At 37.8% G+C, this 22,946-nt stretch overlaps 3 protein-coding genes and 1 long non-coding RNA gene across 4 annotated transcripts; 2 read left to right on the forward strand and 2 right to left on the reverse strand.

Annotated features, from left to right (window-relative positions):
- Positions 1–254: 254 nt before the first annotated feature.
- LOC141903986 (translational activator of cytochrome c oxidase 1-like) lies at positions 255–2,032 on the reverse strand. The gene is made up of 5 exons (XM_074792414.1): positions 1,495–2,032; positions 1,299–1,408; positions 1,060–1,196; positions 799–970; positions 255–589 (listed from the first exon to the last, which is right to left on the reverse strand). Exons 1-5 carry the CDS (start codon positions 1,751–1,753, stop codon positions 371–373), a joined length of 897 nt encoding a protein of 298 aa, XP_074648515.1. The 5' UTR covers positions 1,754–2,032; the 3' UTR covers positions 255–370.
- Positions 2,033–3,010: 978 nt separating this feature from the next.
- Positions 3,011–4,000, forward strand: LOC141903360 (somatostatin receptor type 1-like). The gene has a single exon (XM_074791466.1). It carries the CDS (start codon positions 3,011–3,013, stop codon positions 3,998–4,000), a length of 990 nt encoding a protein of 329 aa, XP_074647567.1.
- An 11,697-nt stretch (positions 4,001–15,697) lies between these two features.
- On the reverse strand, positions 15,698–16,041 carry LOC141904649 (uncharacterized). Its single transcript, XR_012619163.1, has 3 exons — positions 15,942–16,041; positions 15,793–15,861; positions 15,698–15,713 (listed from the first exon to the last, which is right to left on the reverse strand). It is a non-coding gene; the product is annotated as an uncharacterized LOC141904649 (long non-coding RNA).
- Positions 16,042–19,966: 3,925 nt separating this feature from the next.
- LOC141903362 (uncharacterized) lies at positions 19,967–21,373 on the forward strand. Its single transcript, XM_074791469.1, has one exon. The coding sequence runs from the start codon at positions 19,967–19,969 to the stop codon at positions 21,371–21,373; it is 1,407 nt and encodes a 468-aa protein (XP_074647570.1).
- Positions 21,374–22,946: the final 1,573 nt, after the last annotated feature.

Here is a 22,946-nt window from a genome sequence, read left to right on the forward strand (position 1 = left end):
TGTTATTGGTATGTGAAAGTGATGCTGAAGCTTTCTCAAAATTTTCTCCTTTCAAAACTCATTATATCCGGGAATGACAAATCTGCTGTTGGAATAATCGATAGATTGTGTTGCTTTATTGGCGTATCGACTTGAACTGTTGTCAAAAGATCTCGACCAAGTAGAATAGAATAGCAGAAATAAGTTTACAAACGAAAATGTAAAAGATATGATTTATAATTTATTCAACACAATCGATAATGATATACATGCCACAACACTTGCTAGGTTTAAGATGTATAAAAAAGAGAGCAAATGCTCAAGATTCAGACACAAAACTGAGCCCAAAAAGTAAACTAATTTATAACAACTTATTCTAGATATGTGTATATCATTCAACATCTGGTTCAACATTGTCATAAATACTGAGAACTGGATCTTCGAAGTTATCCAGTTTATCGTACAAAATCGATAAAAATTCTAGTTGATTTTTGTTTAATTTTACAAAGTTCGTCGGTACATATTCCAGTTTCGAATGCGTAACAGTTTTTCCCGTCGTAGACTCCAAATGTTTTGTCATTTTGTGGAGATCTTTGGTGTCGCAATGAAACTGAAACGTACGAAGTAGAAGCAACAATTAGATATTCAGTACATTTCCGATCTATAGCCTTCATACATACTTAAAGTTGACCCCGCCGGCTGCACCCTGTACATTACTTTATAAAAATCATGATCAAGCTAACCACAACCGATAAGAAGAAACAAGGTATAATTTTTTAGCCTGAATATCTCGGGACTCGCTTACAAATATGGACTCACTTCATAGACATTTCTTCCTGATGAATCTAACACTGATTGAACATCTTCAGCTCCTGCCTCAATGGCGTGTTCCATCGCTGTATCCAAATTTTCTTCACCCTCATATGGTAAATGCGCGATGCCTTTGTAATCGAATGAGAATCTCGTCATACCGTTATCTAGCAATTGCCCTCTGAAAAATATAAACTCATCTTTTACAAATCTTAAATCTAGAACATGTTCGAAATTTAATCGTGTTGGATTTATTACAGTGGCACAAACCCTGTGGATTTTAGAATGTTTTGAATTTTTTGTCTAGTACGTGTGGCTTTATCAGTCAATACTTCAACAATAAGGAAACAGTTGCCGGGCCCTTTCATCTCTACGTGTATCACTTTTCCATCTTTACTCTTTTCGCCCTGAATTATAAGTATTTTGGTGAAGTAGTAACATTCACTTATCCTGGACCAAATATTCGAACTACTTAAAGCGAGATATTACGGCATTTGATTTGCACTCACGGCACGTTTTAAAGCATTTTGAATCGTTGATTTTGGAACATCTTTCGATTCTGCTTCGAGAATCGCGCGTTCCAACTGACGATTCAGTTTCGGATCTGCACTTCCACCTTCTAAAATAAACGAAACCAAAATCAAACTTCCTACATCAAGAACACGTTTTTTTCAGTCGAAAAAATGGACAGATTGAATAACCCACCCTTTATTGCTATATTCATTTTGAGTACAATTTTTGAGGTCATATTCATTCTTTCTTTGTCTTTCGCTGCTTTGATATGTCGGATATTCTGCCACTTGCTGTGTCCGGCGTATAACTTGATATTTGTATAAAAACTAGCCACATGTTGACGTTGGATAACTGCCCCACTGTAGCGAGAACTAGCCGCGTGACGAGTCATAAATGATATTGTCGATGACAGGTTTCCTCTCAAACTCTGAGTCGCTATGATTAGTGACATAATGGAGGAGATTCTAGATGCTTTGTGCCGCCAAAAAACTAATAAAGCCAAACCCAGTCAGGCAGTAGTGAATAGTGGTTGATTGACAGCTAGTTTCTGTTGGCGGTCAGTTCCAGAAGTTAAAAAGTAATGGTTCTTACTTTTGCTAATTTGGACCAACGTTAAAATGATTTGAAAGTTATTTCAAGCAGAGAATCCGCCGTAAGAATCCTTTGAGATTGAGTACAACCCTTCCTCTATCAATTCTTGCACTTCCGGGTATGCATGGAAGTCGCCATTTTGAACGGTCACATGATTAAAGAGAGAGGCGGCAGCACTTTACGGGTAAATAGTTTGTCCAACATGGGGTCGACTCTATTATCACGCCCGGATGATTCGATGATATCGTTGAAAAAGAGTACAATCGGAGAAGCGGCATCGGAGAATGACTGTACTATCACATAATAGACTGGTTGCGTGTCGAATTCTGAGCCTAGACTGGTTGCCTGTTTTAATGCTATGCTGAATGTGTATGATTCGACAAGGCTCCTGGGGCGTTCAAAGACTATTAGGCTTTGATATTCTCAATTAATCAAGACTGAAGCCACTTTCTAAATAGAGTTAGACTGAATTCGAATTTAGATTGATGATAGTCTTGGCATCTGAATTTCGATGATCGTATGTTTCATTTCATGCATTTTAAAAGTCTTTTTTTCTCAATGTGAGCGATTTTTAACAAAACTTTTTATGGCAAATCTTGCGAAATGTTTACGCAAAGTGGTTTGTATACTACACCCGTTATCATTGATTTATTAAACGATAACTATCATAAAAAAACGGTGGGCGATAATTCTGCAAGATTTCAAACTATCATTACCGTCAGCGCGAACGTTGTAGAAAAATACCGCTCAAAAACAATTTTCAACAACTCCTCTGTGAACGCCCCTATAGTGGGGGATGTTTATTGAAATATCTACACTGCTATTTCCCGCACACGAAATGTTTTGAAAGCTTGCAAAAATGACATCTCAAATAAATTAGAACAGAAATAAATTACTTACTATCTAAAAGCAGGTAATAGAATTTAATGGACCGTTTAGAAGCGTTGGGGTGTAACCCTATGTGATTATCGGTGATGTGTAAAGTTTTTAACAGTGTGGTGCGATATGAAGTCAAACATAAAAATCATTTGACAACATTTTAGAGAAAATGGATCGTTTAATGTGACTTAAAGAAAGGTGCATAGGAATTTTTGATTTGCTATTTTGAAAGATAGACATGGCTGGAAATGTTTCGAGCGGACGTGCAGCGACTAGAGACTTCATCTCATTCACAAACATCTACCGCGCGTATATATTTCCTGTGATTGTATTTAGTGGTATCGCTGGGAATTGCATTTCGCTGGTCGTCTTTCCTCGTTTGAAGCGTCACGACAAATCGACGGCGCATTATCTAAGTTTTTTAGCTGCCAGTGACTTGCTCAATATACTTTCAAACGGCTTAATTGATAGTTGGCTGTACAACGCTCTACGAGATATCGGGGCAGCTAACGTCAACGTTTTAGGATCCAGTAGCGTCGTCTGTAAATTATTAAGATATATCTGGTATGTAACTACGTTTACATCGACCTGGAACTTAACCCTGTTTAACGTCGAAAAATGTATCGCCATCAGATACCCGATGAAACGTAGTAGAATTGTTACATCTAAACGACGAAAACGTGCCCTGTTTGTAGTACTAGCGGTCGGCTGTCTGATAAGGGCTCCTTTTCTACACTCATATGATATCGTATTGAACAAAAATGGTGAACTTGAATGCAGCTTATTGTTCAAACGTTTGACGTCTTACGGTACACTTCTAATGATTTTGTTTGAATGGCTAACATCTTTTATCATACCATGGCTGGCGATCACAGTTTCCAGTATTTTCATTATGGCCGCCATTTTTAAATGGCGCAAGGAAAGACTGATTGCATACACCGGCGGGAGTGGTACAAAACAATCGTATAAATTCGTGCTTAATCTGACATCTGTATCGGCCATTTTTCTCATCACAGTTTCGCCGGCTATTGCTCTATGGGGAATGTTCTGGCTGCAGCATTTCTTCAAAGTTACATTTGGAATTGAAAGCAAATACGACGTACTGAAACTAGCGCTGATTTCGACTAATGTGCAAGACTTGAATTTTTGTCTGAACTTTTTCATCTACGTCATATGCCTAGATTTCTACCGCGCCGAGGTTCGTTACATATTGCTCAGATGCTGCTAGTTGATGGATATAATCCGACAGTTGAAAACACATGGCTTTCGATCGTGGATATGAAAACTCATATTATCAACTCATACCATTTTACAGGTGTTTATTTTGCTCACCCGGTAATGGATATCAACTGCACTACAACCGTTTGCAAACAGCGTTCCGGTAACTGTCGGTAAAACAATTCAAAATGAGTCAACTTTGTGTAAGCTTTATACTCCAGGGGCCCTGTGCAAATAAATGATTTATCTATTTTTAATGAGAAAAGTTGCTCCGGCATAAATCATAACGGATTGAATGATGGAATCTGAATTCGGAACGAAATACACAAAAAGAAATAAGGAATAAGTACGCGGGAAGAGGGGGGTTATTATATAGCAAATTTGGAAAATTCCACCATATGTTGCAACCGCAGCGCAGTGCTCACACTTTTCAAAGTTGTAATCGAACGCTTTCGAGGCGAGTATTAATTTCTTCACGCTTACCGATCAAGCATCCGATAAAATCCATCTATTTTATTTATTTATTTATTTCCTGAATAATTCACTTCAATAGACACCAGATTTACAAAATTATAGTGTATAATTATTTTGCTTTATACATGAATATAAATCTACCACGCAAGCGTTTTGTATGAATATCATTAGAGAGCGTAGCATTTTTAAATAGTCGACATGACAGAATTTGTCCCATGGCACGTACATTATGAATGAAGAATTATTTAGCTAGATTAATTACAAATAGAATTGTTACAACGTTAATGCCACATTGTTAATATTTACGTAGTTAGACTTGGTTTGCCGAATCTAATCGGAAGTTATTGTCAAACTTAACCGAGGTATAGTAAATATCCCGAATTAGTTCTCATCGTTTCGACAAGAAGACCTGCAAAAAACCACACATTCATGATGCACATGTAATATGAACTAATACATATCCGATTCCTTAATTGTCATCTGGAGATTATAGTTGATAATAGAAATTTAGACGTACGGCGAAGAGTAAAGAGCCCGGTGAAGAGCATTTTCAGGACAAGGTGCTGTTCGAACACTCTGAGTTCGGTCCGCTATTTTCGGCCTGTTTGAACTGTATAACTATGATGAGATAAGTAAGCAACGTGCCAAGAACCTGCAAAAATAGATTTTAGCTAAGATAGCAAAATTCACAGTTGTTTTTTTGTATTCACCCGGAGCATTAGGAACTGAATAAAATACATAAATTCAATCAGGCGTGGTGGGTGGGAATGCCCCCCTTTTTGAAATAGATGTATCTGCTTGCTTTGCGTTTAGGGATTTAATAGTTATTTCCTGTGCTTAACAAAAATATTGCGGTTAAAGCTCGTGAAAACGCCTCAGCCCATCTGTCCCAAATCTTCAGAATCTTTTTGGATGTGGGCCTTCAAATCCTTCGCCTTGAGCTCTCTGGCCCCACTCCGTCAAATCCAAACCGTTTTCAAGATCTTTGTAGCGCCCACGAGAAACCTATATTCAAATATACTGTATTTACCGAAAGTAAGAAATCAGCATCAATTACGAAGAGTCCCAATCCACTAAATCCAATCGAAGGGCCATTTAAACGTTGCAGGAACATGATCAACTAAAACAAAAATAATAGAGACTAGTTTTAGAATGAATTTAAATCCATGATCAAAACTCAACTATTTCATACCTTGACGTTAACCTGGAGGAGCGCATTTGAACATTGCTTTTTTTTCGCGCTATACAAATTTTATTATTATCATCATTATTATTATCATTATTATTATCATCGTTATCGTCATCGTCATTATCATTATTATGATAATTATTATTATTATCAATACAATGCCTTCATTTACCTCATTTGCATCTTTATCTGATAATGTATGTTGATTAATGGTATAGACCTCTTCAGCAGGGGCATGAGCCTGTAGACATAAATTGAATGTATTCTTTATTATACTGTTAATATGTAACTGTTCAGAATCGTAAGCAGGAACAGTCTTACCTCATTGTTTACCATCAAACCAAGTACAGTTAGACACAAAAGACACATTATCGATGTCAATAACCAGATGATCAACGCCGTCAAAACTTCGATTTTCACATATCCCTGTTTGATAATGTCGTAAACTACAAGACATTTCATTATTAACGACGACACGTAACCAGCCACGATATAGAATGAGAAATAACTGCGTATCGGTTTCAGAAATTCACAGATTTTTGTGTGCCATCCTCTGAAATATTGTGAGGATTTACTGCTATCGGGCGACGATATTTTACCTTCACGAATCGAGTCTGTTAGACGCGCGTTCAAATTTGCGAATTCCTGTCGGACGAGATTTGCACAAACAACGAACAACGGTATTATAGTTTGCGTTACGAGGTTGCCGAACATCTGAACAACAGTAAGAAATGGTACGAAATACGATAGATTCGGGTCTAAGATGGATATTGGAGAGATATACGATGGCATGGATGCAAAATACGATTTTGGCATGAAGGCAGTAGACATACCACCTAATATCCCCGTCACCACTAAGGATATTATAAATCCACACGAGATTTTTACCCATTTTCTTATTGATACAATAAGACTTTCATCCTTGTCGTCATCGTGTTTATGATCATTCAGTTTCGCCCACAAAAGGCAAAATTCCTGAAACCAGCATTTCTTTGCCGCATACATCAACGCGATATGAACGGCCAGCGACAGCAACGAAAACATTCCGAAAATGAACTGTATTCCGAATGACCTTTTGGTTCCAGCCCATAGTCTCCTGTCAAAATAAACTAAAATCATCCTCGAAAAATCCGTAAGGTTTATGAAAACGGTCGTGAAACAGTAGATTTTGTGAATTTTCCCGGCCATAGTGTAAGTCATCGTCTCATCGTACCAGGTACCGCATACTTTCATACAAATCATCAACGGTCGAAAACAAATCCACAAACGGTTTTCAGCGATTGATTTGGCAGAATTTGACGTCGATTGTAACGTTTCCATTCTTGTCGAAGACATGATGAAGCTCTTACCGTTCACAGTCTAGCGGCCAGGAGAGGAAATTTGTAAATTGTGCTCGCGACAAAATGTCTGTTGGACGACCTCTTCGCAGGGCAGGGTGAATGCAAACACGCGTCGCGTTGCAGTTTTTCAATATTTAGAATACACGTGTTTAGATGGCAGACGATGCAAGTAAAAATGCGCGTCGTGTTATTGACCGGGTCGAGTCTGCCCATTTGCCACGACTGTGACTGCGACGACACAGCTCTTGATTCTAACTCCGATACAAGCACCGGACCCGGTTATTAGGCTATTCGCCGAGTAAGAGACGTATATATAATCGAAATAAAGATGCAGCCTGTGCTTCTAGTTGACTCCTTATGTTTTACCGAATCAAATTTTTAAAATCGTTCCCTTGACCTTAATGGGAAACCCTACTCCTAATCATGTTCTCGGAAGAAGCGGGGCAAATTGAGCTGGAGTTTATTTGAATATATATGTTTTGTTCTTCTTTTAACTTGTTCATCTACGTCATCAACCTAGATTTTTACGGTGCAGAAACTCGTTTTATTGCTTACCCGATAAATAAAAACCGATGCATGAAAGCGATTGTCTCACATATTGGCTTTCTATATAAGCATATGTGAACTATGTATAATTTTTGCTAGTTTTAAATGTTGCTCGTCCTGCAATAGATTTCCAATTAGAAATTTTGTGATTAAACGATTTATTTGGATTAGCGTTATGATTCCGTCCTCATGTCGAACAACATCATCTTATTTCACACCAGGGGGGTTTGTGTTTATTTTACGACAAATTGATCCTCCGCAAATTAATATCAATTTTTTGGTAGTGAAATCAGTCGCTCTGGCAAACATGACATCACGGTATCAAATAAACAACATTGATCGAACTAAATACAACCAATGATTAAGCGTGTTTGCGATGGATACACGTCCATCACCTCATTCAAATAAATCTAAAGGATTCAACAGATTAATGTATTTTACCGCTGAATAGAATCTGGTCAACACTGTTGCAATGCTTCTAAAAACTTAGATGGATATCAAATGGAACTTGAAACATATCTATTGTGATAACAAATTCTACATGCTGTATTATTTTTCATGACGTTTTATGGCTCCACATTAAGCCGCGAAGAAATTAAGAGAAAATTCTAGCGTTGTATCCACATAGAGTGTCATTTGTAGTGATTTACAACGAAATTAATAGATAATGAACGCAGGTTATCTATGAAAGGAGCATCTATGAAAAGCACATTCAATGGGCCACAGTTGTCGCAATATTCGGAGATGTGTTCGGCAGCGAACTGCCCGCCGTGGCCATTTCAGCTTGCTTAAACTGTATAACGATTACCAGATACGTAAGTAATGTGCCAATCAACTGCAAGAGAAAAATACCAATATTTCCGTTAAGTGTCCTGCAGAACAGTCATTGTACTGAGGATAGCTATTCATTGTTGAAAGTGACGAACTAACCGACAAAATGAAGTCAGAATCGACTGTGTACAGACCAAATCCTGTAAAACCGATGGCTGGCCCTTTCAGCTTTTGCAGGAAAACCATCATCTTCAAATAAACAAATATTACTGAAATACGCGTAATTATTCATCTCCCGTTGAGGAAAAACTTGGTATGTGTTTAGTCTTAACTAAACTTGACTAGACTGCTATACTAGACTATCTATCTTTGTAATCATTATTATCTGTGGCATTTGCTTTCTCCATATTTGTAATCAATCATTATTATTATTATTATTATTATTATTATTAATCAATCATTATTATTATTATTATTACTATTATTATTATTATTATTATTATTATTATTATCATTATTATTATTATTATTACTATTATTATTATTATTATTATTATTATTATTATTATTATTGATTAATATTATTATTATTATTATTATTATTATTATCATTATTATTATTATTATTACTATTATTATTATCATTATGAGTATCTTTACCTAAATTGCTGAAATATTAATGGTTATAGTATATTGCCGTAATTATGATTATCATTGTATTTGTATTTGTATAAGTTATTGTTGTCATCATTATTAGAATTTGTATTATTATTATTATTATTATTGATTAGCATTACATGTATTATTATTGTTAGCATTATTATTATTATTATTATTATTATTATTATTATTATTATTATTATTATTATTATTATTATTGATTAGCATAATTATTATTGTTAGCATTAAGATTATTAATAGCATTATTTATAAGTATCACTGCACATTCCCCTGCACTCTGCACAAGGTTCCAGCGCCTTAATTTTATGTACAGCCTGTTGGCTTGCACTGGATACCTCGTAACCGATTTACGAAAATAAATTATTATTATTATTATTCAAATAAAAATGTTAACAATGCTTTGTTTCATATACGTTAACAATGCTTTGTTTCACATACGAGAAACAAAAGAATAGATAAATTTGGAACATCCATAACTCAGCATCAGTAATAATCACTACTCCTCCTACCTCGTTCGCGTCTTCGGTGGACAGTTTACCAGCATCTATATTATACAAATCATCAAGCGGCTCATGTGCCTGGATTTAAAAACATACGCGCATTCATTTACATTAAAAAACCACAAACAGCTAGAATGTATTTCTACTTGAATCAAGGATCATTTGATACCGAAATATGTGCTTTAAGAGTTGACATAAAAGTTTTGCGACGTAACATCGAAATTTCTACTTTATGCAGTTCCCTACCTTTAGATTTACTTGTAAGCCACAAGTCGTTATGATAATCATAAACAGAAACGATGTTATTATAAATATCATCAAAGTCGCGATGATCTGCGTCTGTTGGAATCCTTGTTGAATAACCTCGTAAACTGACAAGCAAATATTCACTAATGCCGCGGTAAACCCTGCCCCGACATACACCGAAAAACAACTGCGCCCGATGCTAAAACATCGATATATCAACGTGTGCCATTTTCTGAAATAGCCGACACTGCGCGATTCGTAATCGACCTCTCTTCGTCCAGTGATGTGGAAATCGGCGTCCGTAAATTCTTTGATGTGTTTATTCAGGTGAACGAACTCCTTGGTGACGTTATACGCAAACAGTATGAAGAAGAATTCGGTAGTGATTGTCGGAAAGAAGCTAAAAATTTGAAACGCGGCAAATAGCGGTAGGAAATACGACAGGTTTTCATTATCAAGCGAAACAGGAGATATGTACTCGGGTATTGAGATTAGAAGTTCTTTGGGTATGGTTATACCGACAGCGGCATAGCAAATTTGGTAAAGTCCACCAAATACCAACGCAGCGCAGGCGCCGTACGAAAACCGCCGGGTGATGGCGAGGTGACGTTTTTCAACATCTTCGAAGTCAATTTCGTTTTGTTTGTAGTTTTGAATCTCTTGCCATCTCGCGCAGAACTGTTGAATTGATCGTTTTCTGGAGGCATATAAGACGATCAGCTGGCAGGTAATGGGTATGAACGAGTAAGAACCGTAAATGACGCGCGCGACTGTCGAGCCTTGCGAATAGCGTTGCATGTTTTTGTCGAAAGAAACCGAAATGGCGCGTAAAATGTTAAACGAGTTAATACTGAACGCGAAAGCGCAGTAAAACTTGTGAAAGATGGTGATTTTCGATTTGGAATCGGCATCGTACCAGCAACCTGACAATTTTAAGCATATTATCAATGGTCGCCACGCAACCCAAAGGGTATTTCGATGAATATCCTCACTGACTATCATTATCACAAATATCCGTTACGCCTCTTTATACGGTGTGCAATTAACTGCATTCTCTGTGAAAATGTCTGATTATGAGGTGCTCACAATTTGTCAACCAAGTTGTAATCGAAAATGTGTTATTCGCGCAACATCCATTACGCGAGCATAACTTTTTTGCGTTTATTGATCAAAGCATCCGGCAAAATTATGGTTACCCGGTAATGCTCGTTGTGTAAGGAAAACCATTAAACAATGTTGACTTGTCAAACAGAACTGCCTGTCCCTGCAACCACATAGTGTTGAGAATATTAAAACCAGTGATGGCTTTATTGCGAATGAAACTGTTACAGCATCAATATCATTGTCAATACTTAAGTTGGTAGATTAGACTTTGTGTTTATTCAGAAGTTTTGCCAACACCGATTTCCAGATAACGAATCCTACAGGGACTGCACATAGTATAATGACTCATTCACCTGTAGCGAAAGCTCGTGCGTCAAATAAATAGTTAACTTATAAAGTATATTACTCGTCTAGTTATTTGTACATCATAGATCATATAGATTAAAGTTGATGAACTAAATTTAGTGTAGTTGTACAAGAATCATAATCAATGAACGGCATAATGACTTAATAGTTCTAATTGATGATATTCGTCTAGTATATTCATTATTTGATTTTTCAATGATTATTTTGAGATTATAAAGTTGACACAGAAATCTTAAGGCGTTGCGAAGGGGAACGCATTTCAGGACAAGGTGCTGTTTGAACACTCTGAGTTCGGTCCGCTATTTTCAGCCTGTTTGAACTGTATAACTATGATGAGGTAGGTAAGCAACGTGCCAAGAACCTGCAAAAATAGATTTGAGCAAAAACTAATTCCACAGTTGTGTTTTTACATTCATTCCAAGCGGAAATTACGTGGATGCAAAACATAGGCATATAGGCATCAACAGCATGGGACGAGAGGAAGTTATCCCTCACTTTATATTTACCGACAGAATGAAATCGGCATCAATTACAAAGAGTCCCAATCCACTAAATCCAATCGAAGGGCCATTTAAACGTTGCAGGAACATGATCAACTAAAACCGGAAAAAAATATACATGAGACTTATTTAGAAGTTATTTCTTTGGCGATACAAGAAAACTACAGACTTATTTACCTCATTTGCATCTTTATCTGATAATGTATGTTGATCAATGGTATAGACCTCTTCAGCAGGGGCATGAGCCTGTTGACATAGATTGAATGTATTTTTGTAACACCGTTATAGGTAACCAATCAGAATCGTAAGCAGGAACAGTCTTACCTCATTGTTAACCATCAAACCAAGTATAGTTAGACATAAAAGACATATAATTGATGCCAATAACCACATGATTAACGTCATCAAAACTTCGATTTTCACATATCCCTGTTTGATAATGTCGTAAACTACAAGACATATCATCACTAACGACGACACGTAACCAGCCACGATATAGAATGAGAAATAACTGCGTATCGGTTTCAGAAATTCACAGATTTTTGTGTGCCATCCTCTGAAATATTGTGAGGATTTACTGCTATCGGGCGACGATATTTTACCTTCACGAATCGAGTCTGTTAGACGCGCGTTCAAATTTGCGAATTCCTGTCGGACGAGATTCGCACAAACGATGAATAACGGTACCAAAGATTGCGTAGCGAGGTTACTGGCCGTCTGAAGAACAGTAAGAAATGGAACGAAATACGGTAAATTCGGGTCGAGGATGGATATTGGAGAGATATACTCGGGCATCGATGCGAAATAAGAACTCGGCATTAGAGCACCAAACACACCCGCTGATATGCTCGTCACCAGAAGGCATATAATACAACCGGACATGGCCTTTACCCATTTTCTTGTAGCTAGAATAAGACTTTCATCCTTGTCGTCATCGTGTTTGTGATTATTCAGTTTCGTCCACAAAAGGCAAAATTCCTGAAACCAGCATTTCTTTGCCGCATAAATCAACGCGATATGAACGGCCAGCGACAGCAACGAAAACATTCCGAATATGAACTTCATTCCGAATGACCTGTCGGTTCCAGCCCATAATCTCTTGTCAACATGAACCAATAATGCCCTCACAAAATTTATAAAGCTTATAAAAACTGCCGTGAAACAGTAGATTTTGTGAATTTTCCCGGCCATAGTGCAAGTCATCGTCTCATCGTACCAGGTACCGCATACTTTCATACAAATCATCAACGGCCGAAAACAAATCCACAGACGGTTTTCAGCGATTGTTTCGGCAGAATTTGACGGCGATCTTAACGGACCCACTTTTGTCGAAATCATGATGAAGTTTCTACCATGTCCCGTCATCCAGTTAGAAGAGGACGTTTGTAAATGATGCTCGCGACAAATAGCAGTTTGATGACCTCATCGTATAGCAGGATGAATGTAAACACGCGTCGCGATGTTTGCAGTTTTTTGATATTCAAAATACACGTGTTAGATGGCAGACGAAATGCGTGTCGTAAAAATGCGCGTCGTGTTATTTACCGGGTCGAGTCTGACTTGTGACGATTACCGCTGATTTACCAGTGGTGACACAGCTCTAACTACTAGCACCGGTACTAGCACCGGACCCGACTTAGGCCTTTCACCGAGTAAGAGACATAACTGTAACAATTCATACGAAAATATATGGTCTTTTTACGGTACGAGAAAATATTGCGTGGAGAATCATCACCGGATGTTTTGGGAATTCTTTCCACAGCAGTGATATATTCATTTTACCAGAACCCTGGAATATCAAAACAACCGTTTTACCGATCCCGGAGCTTCAGTCCATGCTTCTAGGGGACTTCGGATGTTTTACCGAACGGAATTCGTTAATGGTTCTCTTAACCTTAGTGGAAAATCCTTAATCTTATCCTTTTCTCGGGAGAAGCGGGTTAAGTTGAGCGGGACATTTGTTCGGATATATCTGTTTTGTTCTTCATCTACGTCATCAACCTAGAATTTTACGGTGCAGAAACTTGTTTTATTGCTTACCCGATAAATAAAAGCTGACAGCATGAAAGCGAATGTCTCACATTTTGGCTTTCTATATAAGCATATGTCAACTATGCATAATTTGTGCTGGTTTTAAATGTTGCTCTTCCTGCAATAGATATCCTATTAGAAATTTTGTGATTAAACGATTTATTTGTATTAGCGTTATGGTTCCGTCCTCTTGTTGAACAACAATCATCTTACCCCACTCCAGGGGGCTCTGTGTTTTTTTTTACGACAAAACCTGCGCAAATCGATGTCAATTTTTCGATGGTGAAATCAGTCGCTCCGGCAAACATGACAACATTGCATCGAATAAACAGATCTGAGCGAAAATTGCTCGAACAAACTAAATGCAATTAATGATTAAGGGTGTTTGCGATGGATACACATCATCACCTCATTCAAATAAATCTAAAGGATTCAACAAATTAATGTATTTTGCCGCTGAATAGAATCTGGTCAACACTGTTTGTTAGCGAATCATTAACAACGTTTTATTGCAACGCTGCTAAAAACTTAGATGGATATCAAATGAAACTTGTAGAACTCGTAAAACCGTAAATGACGCGCGCGACTGTCGAGCCTTGCGAATAGCGCTGCATGTTTTTTGTCGAAAGAAACCGAAATGATGCGTAAAATGTTAAACGAGTTAATGCGGAAGGCGAAAGCGCAGTAAAACTTGTGAAAGATGTTGATTTTCGATTTGGAATCGGCATCGTACCAGCTAGCTGATCATTTCAAGCATATTATCAATGGTCGCCACGCAACCCAAAGGGTATTTCGATGAATATCCTCACTGACAATCATTATCACAAATATCCGTTAGCTATAACGCCTCTTTTATGCTGTGTAAAAAACGGTATATTCAGCGTGCAAATGTCTGATACTTTTGAAATAGTCAAAATTTCTCAACCATATTGTAATCGAAAACGTGTTAATCCGGCAACATCCATTAGGCAAGCATAACTTCATTTCCGTTTTCTGATCAAAGCATCCGGCAAAATCGATGTGCACGGTAATGTGCGTTGTTTAGGAATATCATTACACAGCGTTGATTTGTTAAGTACATAACTACCTGTCCCATGACATGTAAAGTACGGAGGATTTAGCCAGTGATGGGTTTATTTGCGAATGAAAACTATTACATCGTCAAGATCATTGTCAATATTATAGTCTTAGTCGAATCATGGACTCTGTGTTTATTCTGAAATCATTGCCAAACCAATATCCCGATATACAATTCCGCAGAGACTGCGCATTATAGTGTGACTTACTGTATTAAACTAGATTTTATGTAGTTGTACAAGAATCATAATTAACGATTGTTCTAACTATAACCAAATAACATAATACTTATCTAATACACTTCTATGATTATCTGATTATTAAATATTCTGAGATTAAAGTTGATACAGATATATACGTATATATTGCGAAGAGTAAATCGCATTTTCAGGACAAGGTGCTGTTTGAACACTCTGAGTTCGGTCCGCCATTTTCAGCCTGTTTGAACTGTATAACTATGATGAGGTAGGTAAGCAACGTGCCAAGAACCTGCAAAAATAGATTTTAGAGAACAGCAAATTCTATGAATTTATTCGAAGCAAACGGATTCGTAAAACTGGGGAGCTCAAGTTAGGAATATAAAGGCAGGGGGCACTGAATGTAAACGGCCCTTTTTGAAATGGAACTTTCTGCTCGCTTTACGTTTGGTAAGTTATGTCGAGAAGAACAAAACGAAAATTCTACAATAAAAAATGTCCAAAATTCCTTGGGCGAGGGCTCGCAAATGCTTCTTCTGGCTCCGTCAAATTCTACTCCTTCAAAATCCTGGAGACGCCCACAAGGAACTTATTTTTCACTTTATATTTACTGAGAGAATGAAATCGGCATCAATTACGAAGAGTCCCAATCCACTAAATCCAATCGAAGGGCCATTTAAACGTTGCAGGAACATGATCAACTAAAACCGAAAAAATATATATGAGACTTATTTAGAAGTTATTTCTTCGATGTTACAAGAAAACTACGTCCTTATTTACCTCAGTTGCATCTTTATCTGATAATGTATGTTGATTAATGGTATAGACCTCTTCAGCAGGGGCATGAGCCTGTAGACATAAATTGAATGTGTTCTTTATTATACTGTTAATATGTAATTGTTCAGAATCGTAAGCAGGAACAGTCTTACCTCATTGTTAACCATCAAACCAAGTACTGTTAAACATAAAAGACAAGCAAGCGATGACAATAACCACATGATTAACGTCATCAAAACTTCGATTTTCACATATCCCTGTTTGATAATGTCGTAAACTACAAGACATATCATTACTAACGACGACACGTAACCAGCCACGATATAGAATGAGAAATAACTGCGTATCGGTTTCAGAAATTCACAGATTTTTGTGTGCCATCCTCTGAAATATTGTGAGGATTTACTGCTATCGGGCGACGATATTTTACCTTCACGAATCGAGTCTGTTAGACGCGCGTTCAAATTTGCGAATTCCTTTCGGACGAGATTTGCACAAACGATAAATAAAGGTACCAAAGTTTGCGTAGCGAAATTACTGAACAGCTGTAGAAAGGCAAGAAATGGTACGAAATACGGTAAATTCGGGTCGAGGATGGATATTGGAGAGATATACTCGGGCATCGATGCGAAATAAGAACTCGGCATTAGAGCACCATACACAGCCGATAATATCCCCGACACTACGACAAATATTACAAACCCAGACATGACTTTTACCCATTTTCTTGTTGATTCGACAAGACTTTCATCCTTGTCGTCATCATGTTTGTGATTATTCAGTTTCGTCCACAAACGGCAAAATTCCTGAAACCAGCATTTCTTTGCCGCATAGATTAACGCGATATGAACGGCCAGCGACAGCAACGAAAACATTCCGAATATGAACTTCATTCCGAATGACCTGCTGATTCCAGCCCATAATCTCTTGTCAAAATGAACCAATAATGTCCTCACAAAATTAATAAAGCTTATAAAAACTGCCGTGAAACAGTAGATTTTGTGAATTTTCCCGGCCATAGTGTAAGTCATATTCTCGTCGTACCAGGTACCGCATACTTTCATACAAATCATCAACGGCCGAAAACAAATCCACAAACGGTTTTCAGCGATTGTTTTGGCAGAACTCGACGTTGATCTTAACGTTCTCACTTTTGTCGAAATCATGATGAAGCTTCAACCACGTCCCGTCCACCAGTTAGAATAGGACGTTTGTAAATGATGCTCGCGACAAATAGCAGTTGGATGACCTCATCGTAGAGCAGGATGAATGTAAACACGCGTCGCGATGTTTGCAGTTTTTCAATACTTCTATTCTGCTATCTATGAAACAAGCATGGTTAACGTTAATTGACGAATTTGGAACTAATTTCATCATCGAATGTGTGAATACCTGAACGATATTCCGCCAGATGTCGGCATTGATATTCAGGCACGCGAACATATTTTCACATCGCTGTCCGCCCGTTCCAGTCCAGAATGACCAAAATGGGTTTTTCACTTTTAATTGATCAGATCTCAGGAAAAATTGCTTATCCAATCGAAAACGTTGAGAGATTTTCATAGTTTCATATTACTTTCTATATAGTTTTATATATTAGTTTAATATCATAGATTTATATAATTCTATTTTTTGAAATTCCATTTCCTTTGCTAGAAATTATTCTTAAAGTGCTACATGTCGTTTAATGCATGGCCGTCTTCGAAGATTAATGCGATTATTCTAAGATCCGTGCATTAAAACAGCTCCGAACGTGACTAGATTGTAGATTAAAATGAAAATGATCGTAATCATCAATCAAACTAAATCGAGTAACGCGGCTAGATAAAGCAGTTTAAAACAGGTGAATCTACAAATTGTTAATCGGATCGGTTTATATTAAACACATACAATTACTGACCCGTGAATCACATTTGTGTCTAAAAATGACTGCATTGTTCTATTTAAACGCTCCTCAACCACGAGAGAAAGGAGTTCAGAATAAGCATGACATTTACAGTACTATACAGATATACTAAATATCAGCGTGTCCCACAGGAGGTTTATGGTTCAAATTTGTGTTGCCCGCTCTTAAAACATTTTATCTATAAAGCACTATTTACCAATGAACCAAATTCAAATCTCTCTCTTGCAATAGAATAATAGAAAACTAAAACAGTTTTTTGCACTTCTCTTGTGTTAAAGTGGCCTCGATGTGTAAATATTCGAGTCAAATAGTAGAAAATTGTGTTGATAGTACTTCACACATTCTTGAATTATTATTCGGTTTTATTTGACATTCGTGTGAACGAGATGAACCGAATTTAAAAGCATTGCCGATACATATTTGTATCCGTACTCTGTAGTAATTAATCCACTGTAAACTATAACAGAATTTACGAAAATGTAAACATGTCACAACCAAGTTCATCATAAATGCAAGGTTGGAACCATACGAATATCACTTCTTAGAACTCCCTGCACCCTATCAACGCGTATGAAAACAAGTTTTGATTTTTCGTTGCCATCCACGGCATCCAATTACTGGATGAAGCTTTCCATTCGTCATTTTCAACAATGTATATTTCCCAAGGGTCGTTATGCGTCGAGCGAGAAATTTACCGTGAAATTGAGCTTCTATAACGTTTTCATTCGGTTGCTAATTCAATCATGGACTCTAAAAACGGACGAGTCGATGGTTTAATTAATATGCAGCAGACCTCGTTATTTATATACGTACTATCGGAAGACATGACTGAAAAACCACGTATTTTATGATAACAGATCTCCTCGAAGAAGACCCGCGCCAGACAAAAATAGTTAAATAGTTTTTGTAGCACAGAAATCAATCATTTCTACGCGACAGCAATTTCCGTTTGCATCCACGGGACGAAAGTAACCGGTAGATTTATGCTGTCAGTTAGCGCTACTGTCGGTTGGTACCTATTTCGTTTAGTCAGTAGATTTCGTTTCATAGTTTCTCGACGTTCGTACCGCAATGTACTATTTTATTCATTCGGAATGCTCACTAACAGCTTTGTCTGCATTTCGAATTGTCGCCAAACCCCGACTTTGTGGAAACGAGATCTAAACAAACAAATATAATTTGATCATATCGAAGAAATCATATTTATTCTGGGACACCGCGCAGATTAATCTTACCGCGGAGTTAGCGTATTACTAAACGCTGAAATACACGTGACGCGTCGGTTAGTTAACGGTAGTTAACTAAAGAGTTAATCGTTTTATTGGTCGAATAAAACCATAAAAGCCTTCGGTATTAATAAGCACAACAGACAGATTTAAAATGTGGCGGACAGAGGAAAGATTGCGGGAACGACTCGTTGATATACCGGCACATGAACGAAATTAGTAAACGTAGTCTATTGCAGTAATGCAGACATTCGGACGATGGAATTAAGAAGATGCGTGGTTCTTTGAAACGAAATCTAATTCTAGATTGCCATTACGTGGCATCTAATGGAAATTGAACGGATATATCTCAATCTGTTCGGTGGCGTAATTCTTTCGCGTAAAACAAATATTTAGCCAGGAACGTCACAGCTTGGTGCGACTTAGAAAGTGAATCGGGATTCATTAGCTCGCATTAATCGGTGCGTGCATTGCTGGAACAGATAGGTGAGGGATCTTATACGTACTATAACCTGTTTGACATTCAAACCACTAAAATACTGGAGGTCGTCGAAAAAATTCTTAGGATTTATGCAGTAATCAGAGGAACCCGCGCGTACTGCTCACGTAGAATACTTATATTATACTTAATTTGCGACGTTTGCGGACAATACTTTAAACCGGCTGATAATGACAAGACTCTTACTATAGCGTCGCTGCCGTGATAAATAAACTCACCGACAGTTTGACATGCGGCGAATATTAATCGCATTTAAATTGATACCGTTCGCGATAAATAACAGCGGCAAAGATTTTAATGTAGTAGAAATTTAATTTATAATGTCGTAAAATGATGGATTTTTTCTGCAATTATATGTAATATATAAGTGTTGTGCGCAGTATCGTGTATAGACTCGCAGATATCAGTCAGCATGTACACCGGAAGTGAGTAATTAAACTCTATTTAGACCGTCGTTGTAGATATCAAATTCTCAAATATTAATCGTAATACACCACGTGATATCTAGTACAAGATATATATACGTATATATATATCATCTGCACAATGGTGGCTAACAGACTCTCGGGGACTGAGCGATCGCCGAACGTCGTGAAACTTTTCCAGGCTATAACCGACACCCGATTTAAAGAAGTGCAACGACTTCTCGTCAATTACGGCGTTCCGATTAACTGCAGGAACGAAGAAGGCGACGGTGTTTTGACGGTGGCTTTGTTCATCGACGACGACGCGAAACGTTCGAAATTATTTCAATATTTACTTCGTCGAGGTGCGAATAGCTGTTTCGTAAATAAAGAAAACGGAATGTGCGTTTTGTCGTGGGCTTGTAGTTTGGGAAGAATTTCCGAAGTGCAACAGATTTTCGACAACGCGCTCGGGAATATTGATTTACGAAGTCCCGACGAAACTGGTAAGACGCCGTTGCATCACGCGACCATGTCCGGTGACGTTGATGTGGTTCATTTAGTATTGGACCACATGAAGAAATATCACCTGCCCGTCGACGTACCCGATAAAGATGGCTTGACTCCGTATCTCTACGCCAGAAGATTAGGTTTCAATCATATCGCGGACATGTTGAATAAGCGAGGAAATGCGGCTAAGAAACAGTTCGACAGTATGACTTTCCGTACGGGAACATTTTGGCAAGAAGAAGGGCAGAAACGAAGAGAAATTGACGTGTATAATCAACAAAAGGATTGGGAAAGATGGGCACGGATACTAGGCCGATTACCGTCGATGCAAAGACACGTAAAGATGGCTCGAAAACTACCACCATTAATTCAAATTACGGACGAAAGTTCTTTGAAATCGGGTGAGATAGTAAACAATAATAGCGCCAGAACTCCATCACTGTCACCGGTAAATGAGTCCATCGCATCGAGATCGACTTTTCGGAGTTCGCAGAAGCTGAATTTTGGACGATTGAACGGTAGAATTCAAGCGATGAGTCCTCTTTTAGCGAATTCTAATAACGCGCTATCGTCAAGATCTCTGTTGTTTAATGGCGATTCAGCTTCGGAAACCGAAAATAGTAAATCATTCGGTGCGACGATGCAATTGCTCGCCGAAATGAAGGGTGAACACGTACAGAATTTTGTTGGTAGTGTTTCAGTGCTCGACGACGCTGACGGTGTAAAAGGGCAGGATGCAGGATTGAATCCCGGAACAAATTTGACGGCCATGATGGACGTGCTTTCTCAACAGTCGACGAAAGCTTTTAGACAGACGACGAAGAAGCCGCCGACACCGCCACCACCTGTGGTTAAATCGAAGAAAAAGAGATCCAAACTTTCATCTTTAGCGATCATAATGGGTCGAATAGGCACGCCTCGTAAGTTTAAACCTGTGCGCAGAGGCAAACAGTCGGCGCAAAATTCTAAAAAGCCCTCAACAACCCCAACAAATCTGAGGCGTAAAAGAAACGCAGGGAGCAAGTTAAGCGTTCTTTAGACGATTATCTACTCGCAGATAAACCTTCTTTGAACTTTCACTGTCTTATATACGTAGATCTTAAGAATCTGAAGAGAAAGTGTTTCGAAAGAAATACCTAAACTACAGTTTTTGAATTTCAATACAATTTTGTAATGTACGTTAAAAGCGCCGTAACGGATTTACACCTGAAAAGACTAATCTCCGCGCAGACTTAAACGTGAATTGAAAATTCAATGTGTAACATACGTGTTCGGCGTTAATGTAATATCCATTAGCTTCAATTAGCGTAATGAGTCACTTTAAGTCGTTATATCGCTTCTGACAGGTTGGCATCGTTTTCTATATTACGTTCAACATGTTGTCACGCCAAAGCTAGAACATTCGAATTTCAATAAAGATATCTATATCTGGTCATGTGAGCAAAAACTTAAATAGACTTCAATTCTTGATAATCCTTTATGGATTATTTCCTTCTCCAGTTCCACAATTGTGAGTTTAGAGTTAACTCTGAGTTCATCTTCAATGAGTTAAGTCTAGAGTCAAATATCAACTCACAACTGTGGACCCTGATGTCATTCAAAATTGACGACTGGTATGCGACATATAATATCAACAACTGTCAGACCAACTTCGAACCAGCAAGTTGGAGCAAATCTGGCCAAACAGCAGATTGCTGTGACATTATTGCAGTAACCTTTCATTTTACATATTTTATTTATTTGTCCTTATTTCCGAATAATCTTCTCACGATTAGCGGTTGTCTAACTATGCGCACACTATGATTTCATTTAGTAATACACAATGAATTACGTAATGGTAACAGTCGTTCGTAGGATTTTGCAAACGGATTTTGCGGCAGGCAAGAAAATCTTATTTTGACAAGACGATAAGCATTTGATCGGTAACTGCAACAGAAATCCTCAAAAATTCATATAAACACAACTAAGATGAATTAATCGAACATTTCGTAAGGGGAAAAAAACAAACAGATCTTTTTCATTTTCATACGTAACTGATTCATACATTCGTCCTATGTGTGAAGGGAGCATGTGGTTATTTCACACAGGGATCCACGAATAATCAGTAAAATGATGGTAAAAACTACTCAAACGTGGCGAACTCCATCAATGAACACATATTTGTGTCGACAGCACCACATATTCTATATATATATACAACGTTTCCAGTCACGATATGTGACCAGCTGTTGCAGATGTATTGAGAAATAGAGACGCCTATCAGAGTGATTTACATAAGAAATGAACATTGGTCGATCAATACGATGGCTCATACCACACAGGCGGCGCGTATGGAATGATGGAATGAATTTTCAGGTTTATCCCGCACATTAAATCAGATGATCTGTTTAAATAACTGAATCGGGAGAACTCTTTCTTTAACGTGGTATAACGATCGATGGAGAGCGAAACGTTTTGAGTAGTTCTCGCATTTCGTTTCTGTTTCGCTCCAACACGACCGGCTGTCTGGATAAACGATTGTTTTTAGGTGGGAACGCGGACATCGGGAGAGCTTATCCCACCGATAACGCTGATAAGCTCGGTTAATTACGTGTGTATACGATCTGATATCG

Source organism: Tubulanus polymorphus, chromosome 4, assembly GCF_964204645.1.
Source record: "Tubulanus polymorphus chromosome 4, tnTubPoly1.2, whole genome shotgun sequence".
Classification (NCBI taxonomy): Eukaryota; Metazoa; Nemertea; class Palaeonemertea; order Tubulaniformes; family Tubulanidae; genus Tubulanus; species Tubulanus polymorphus.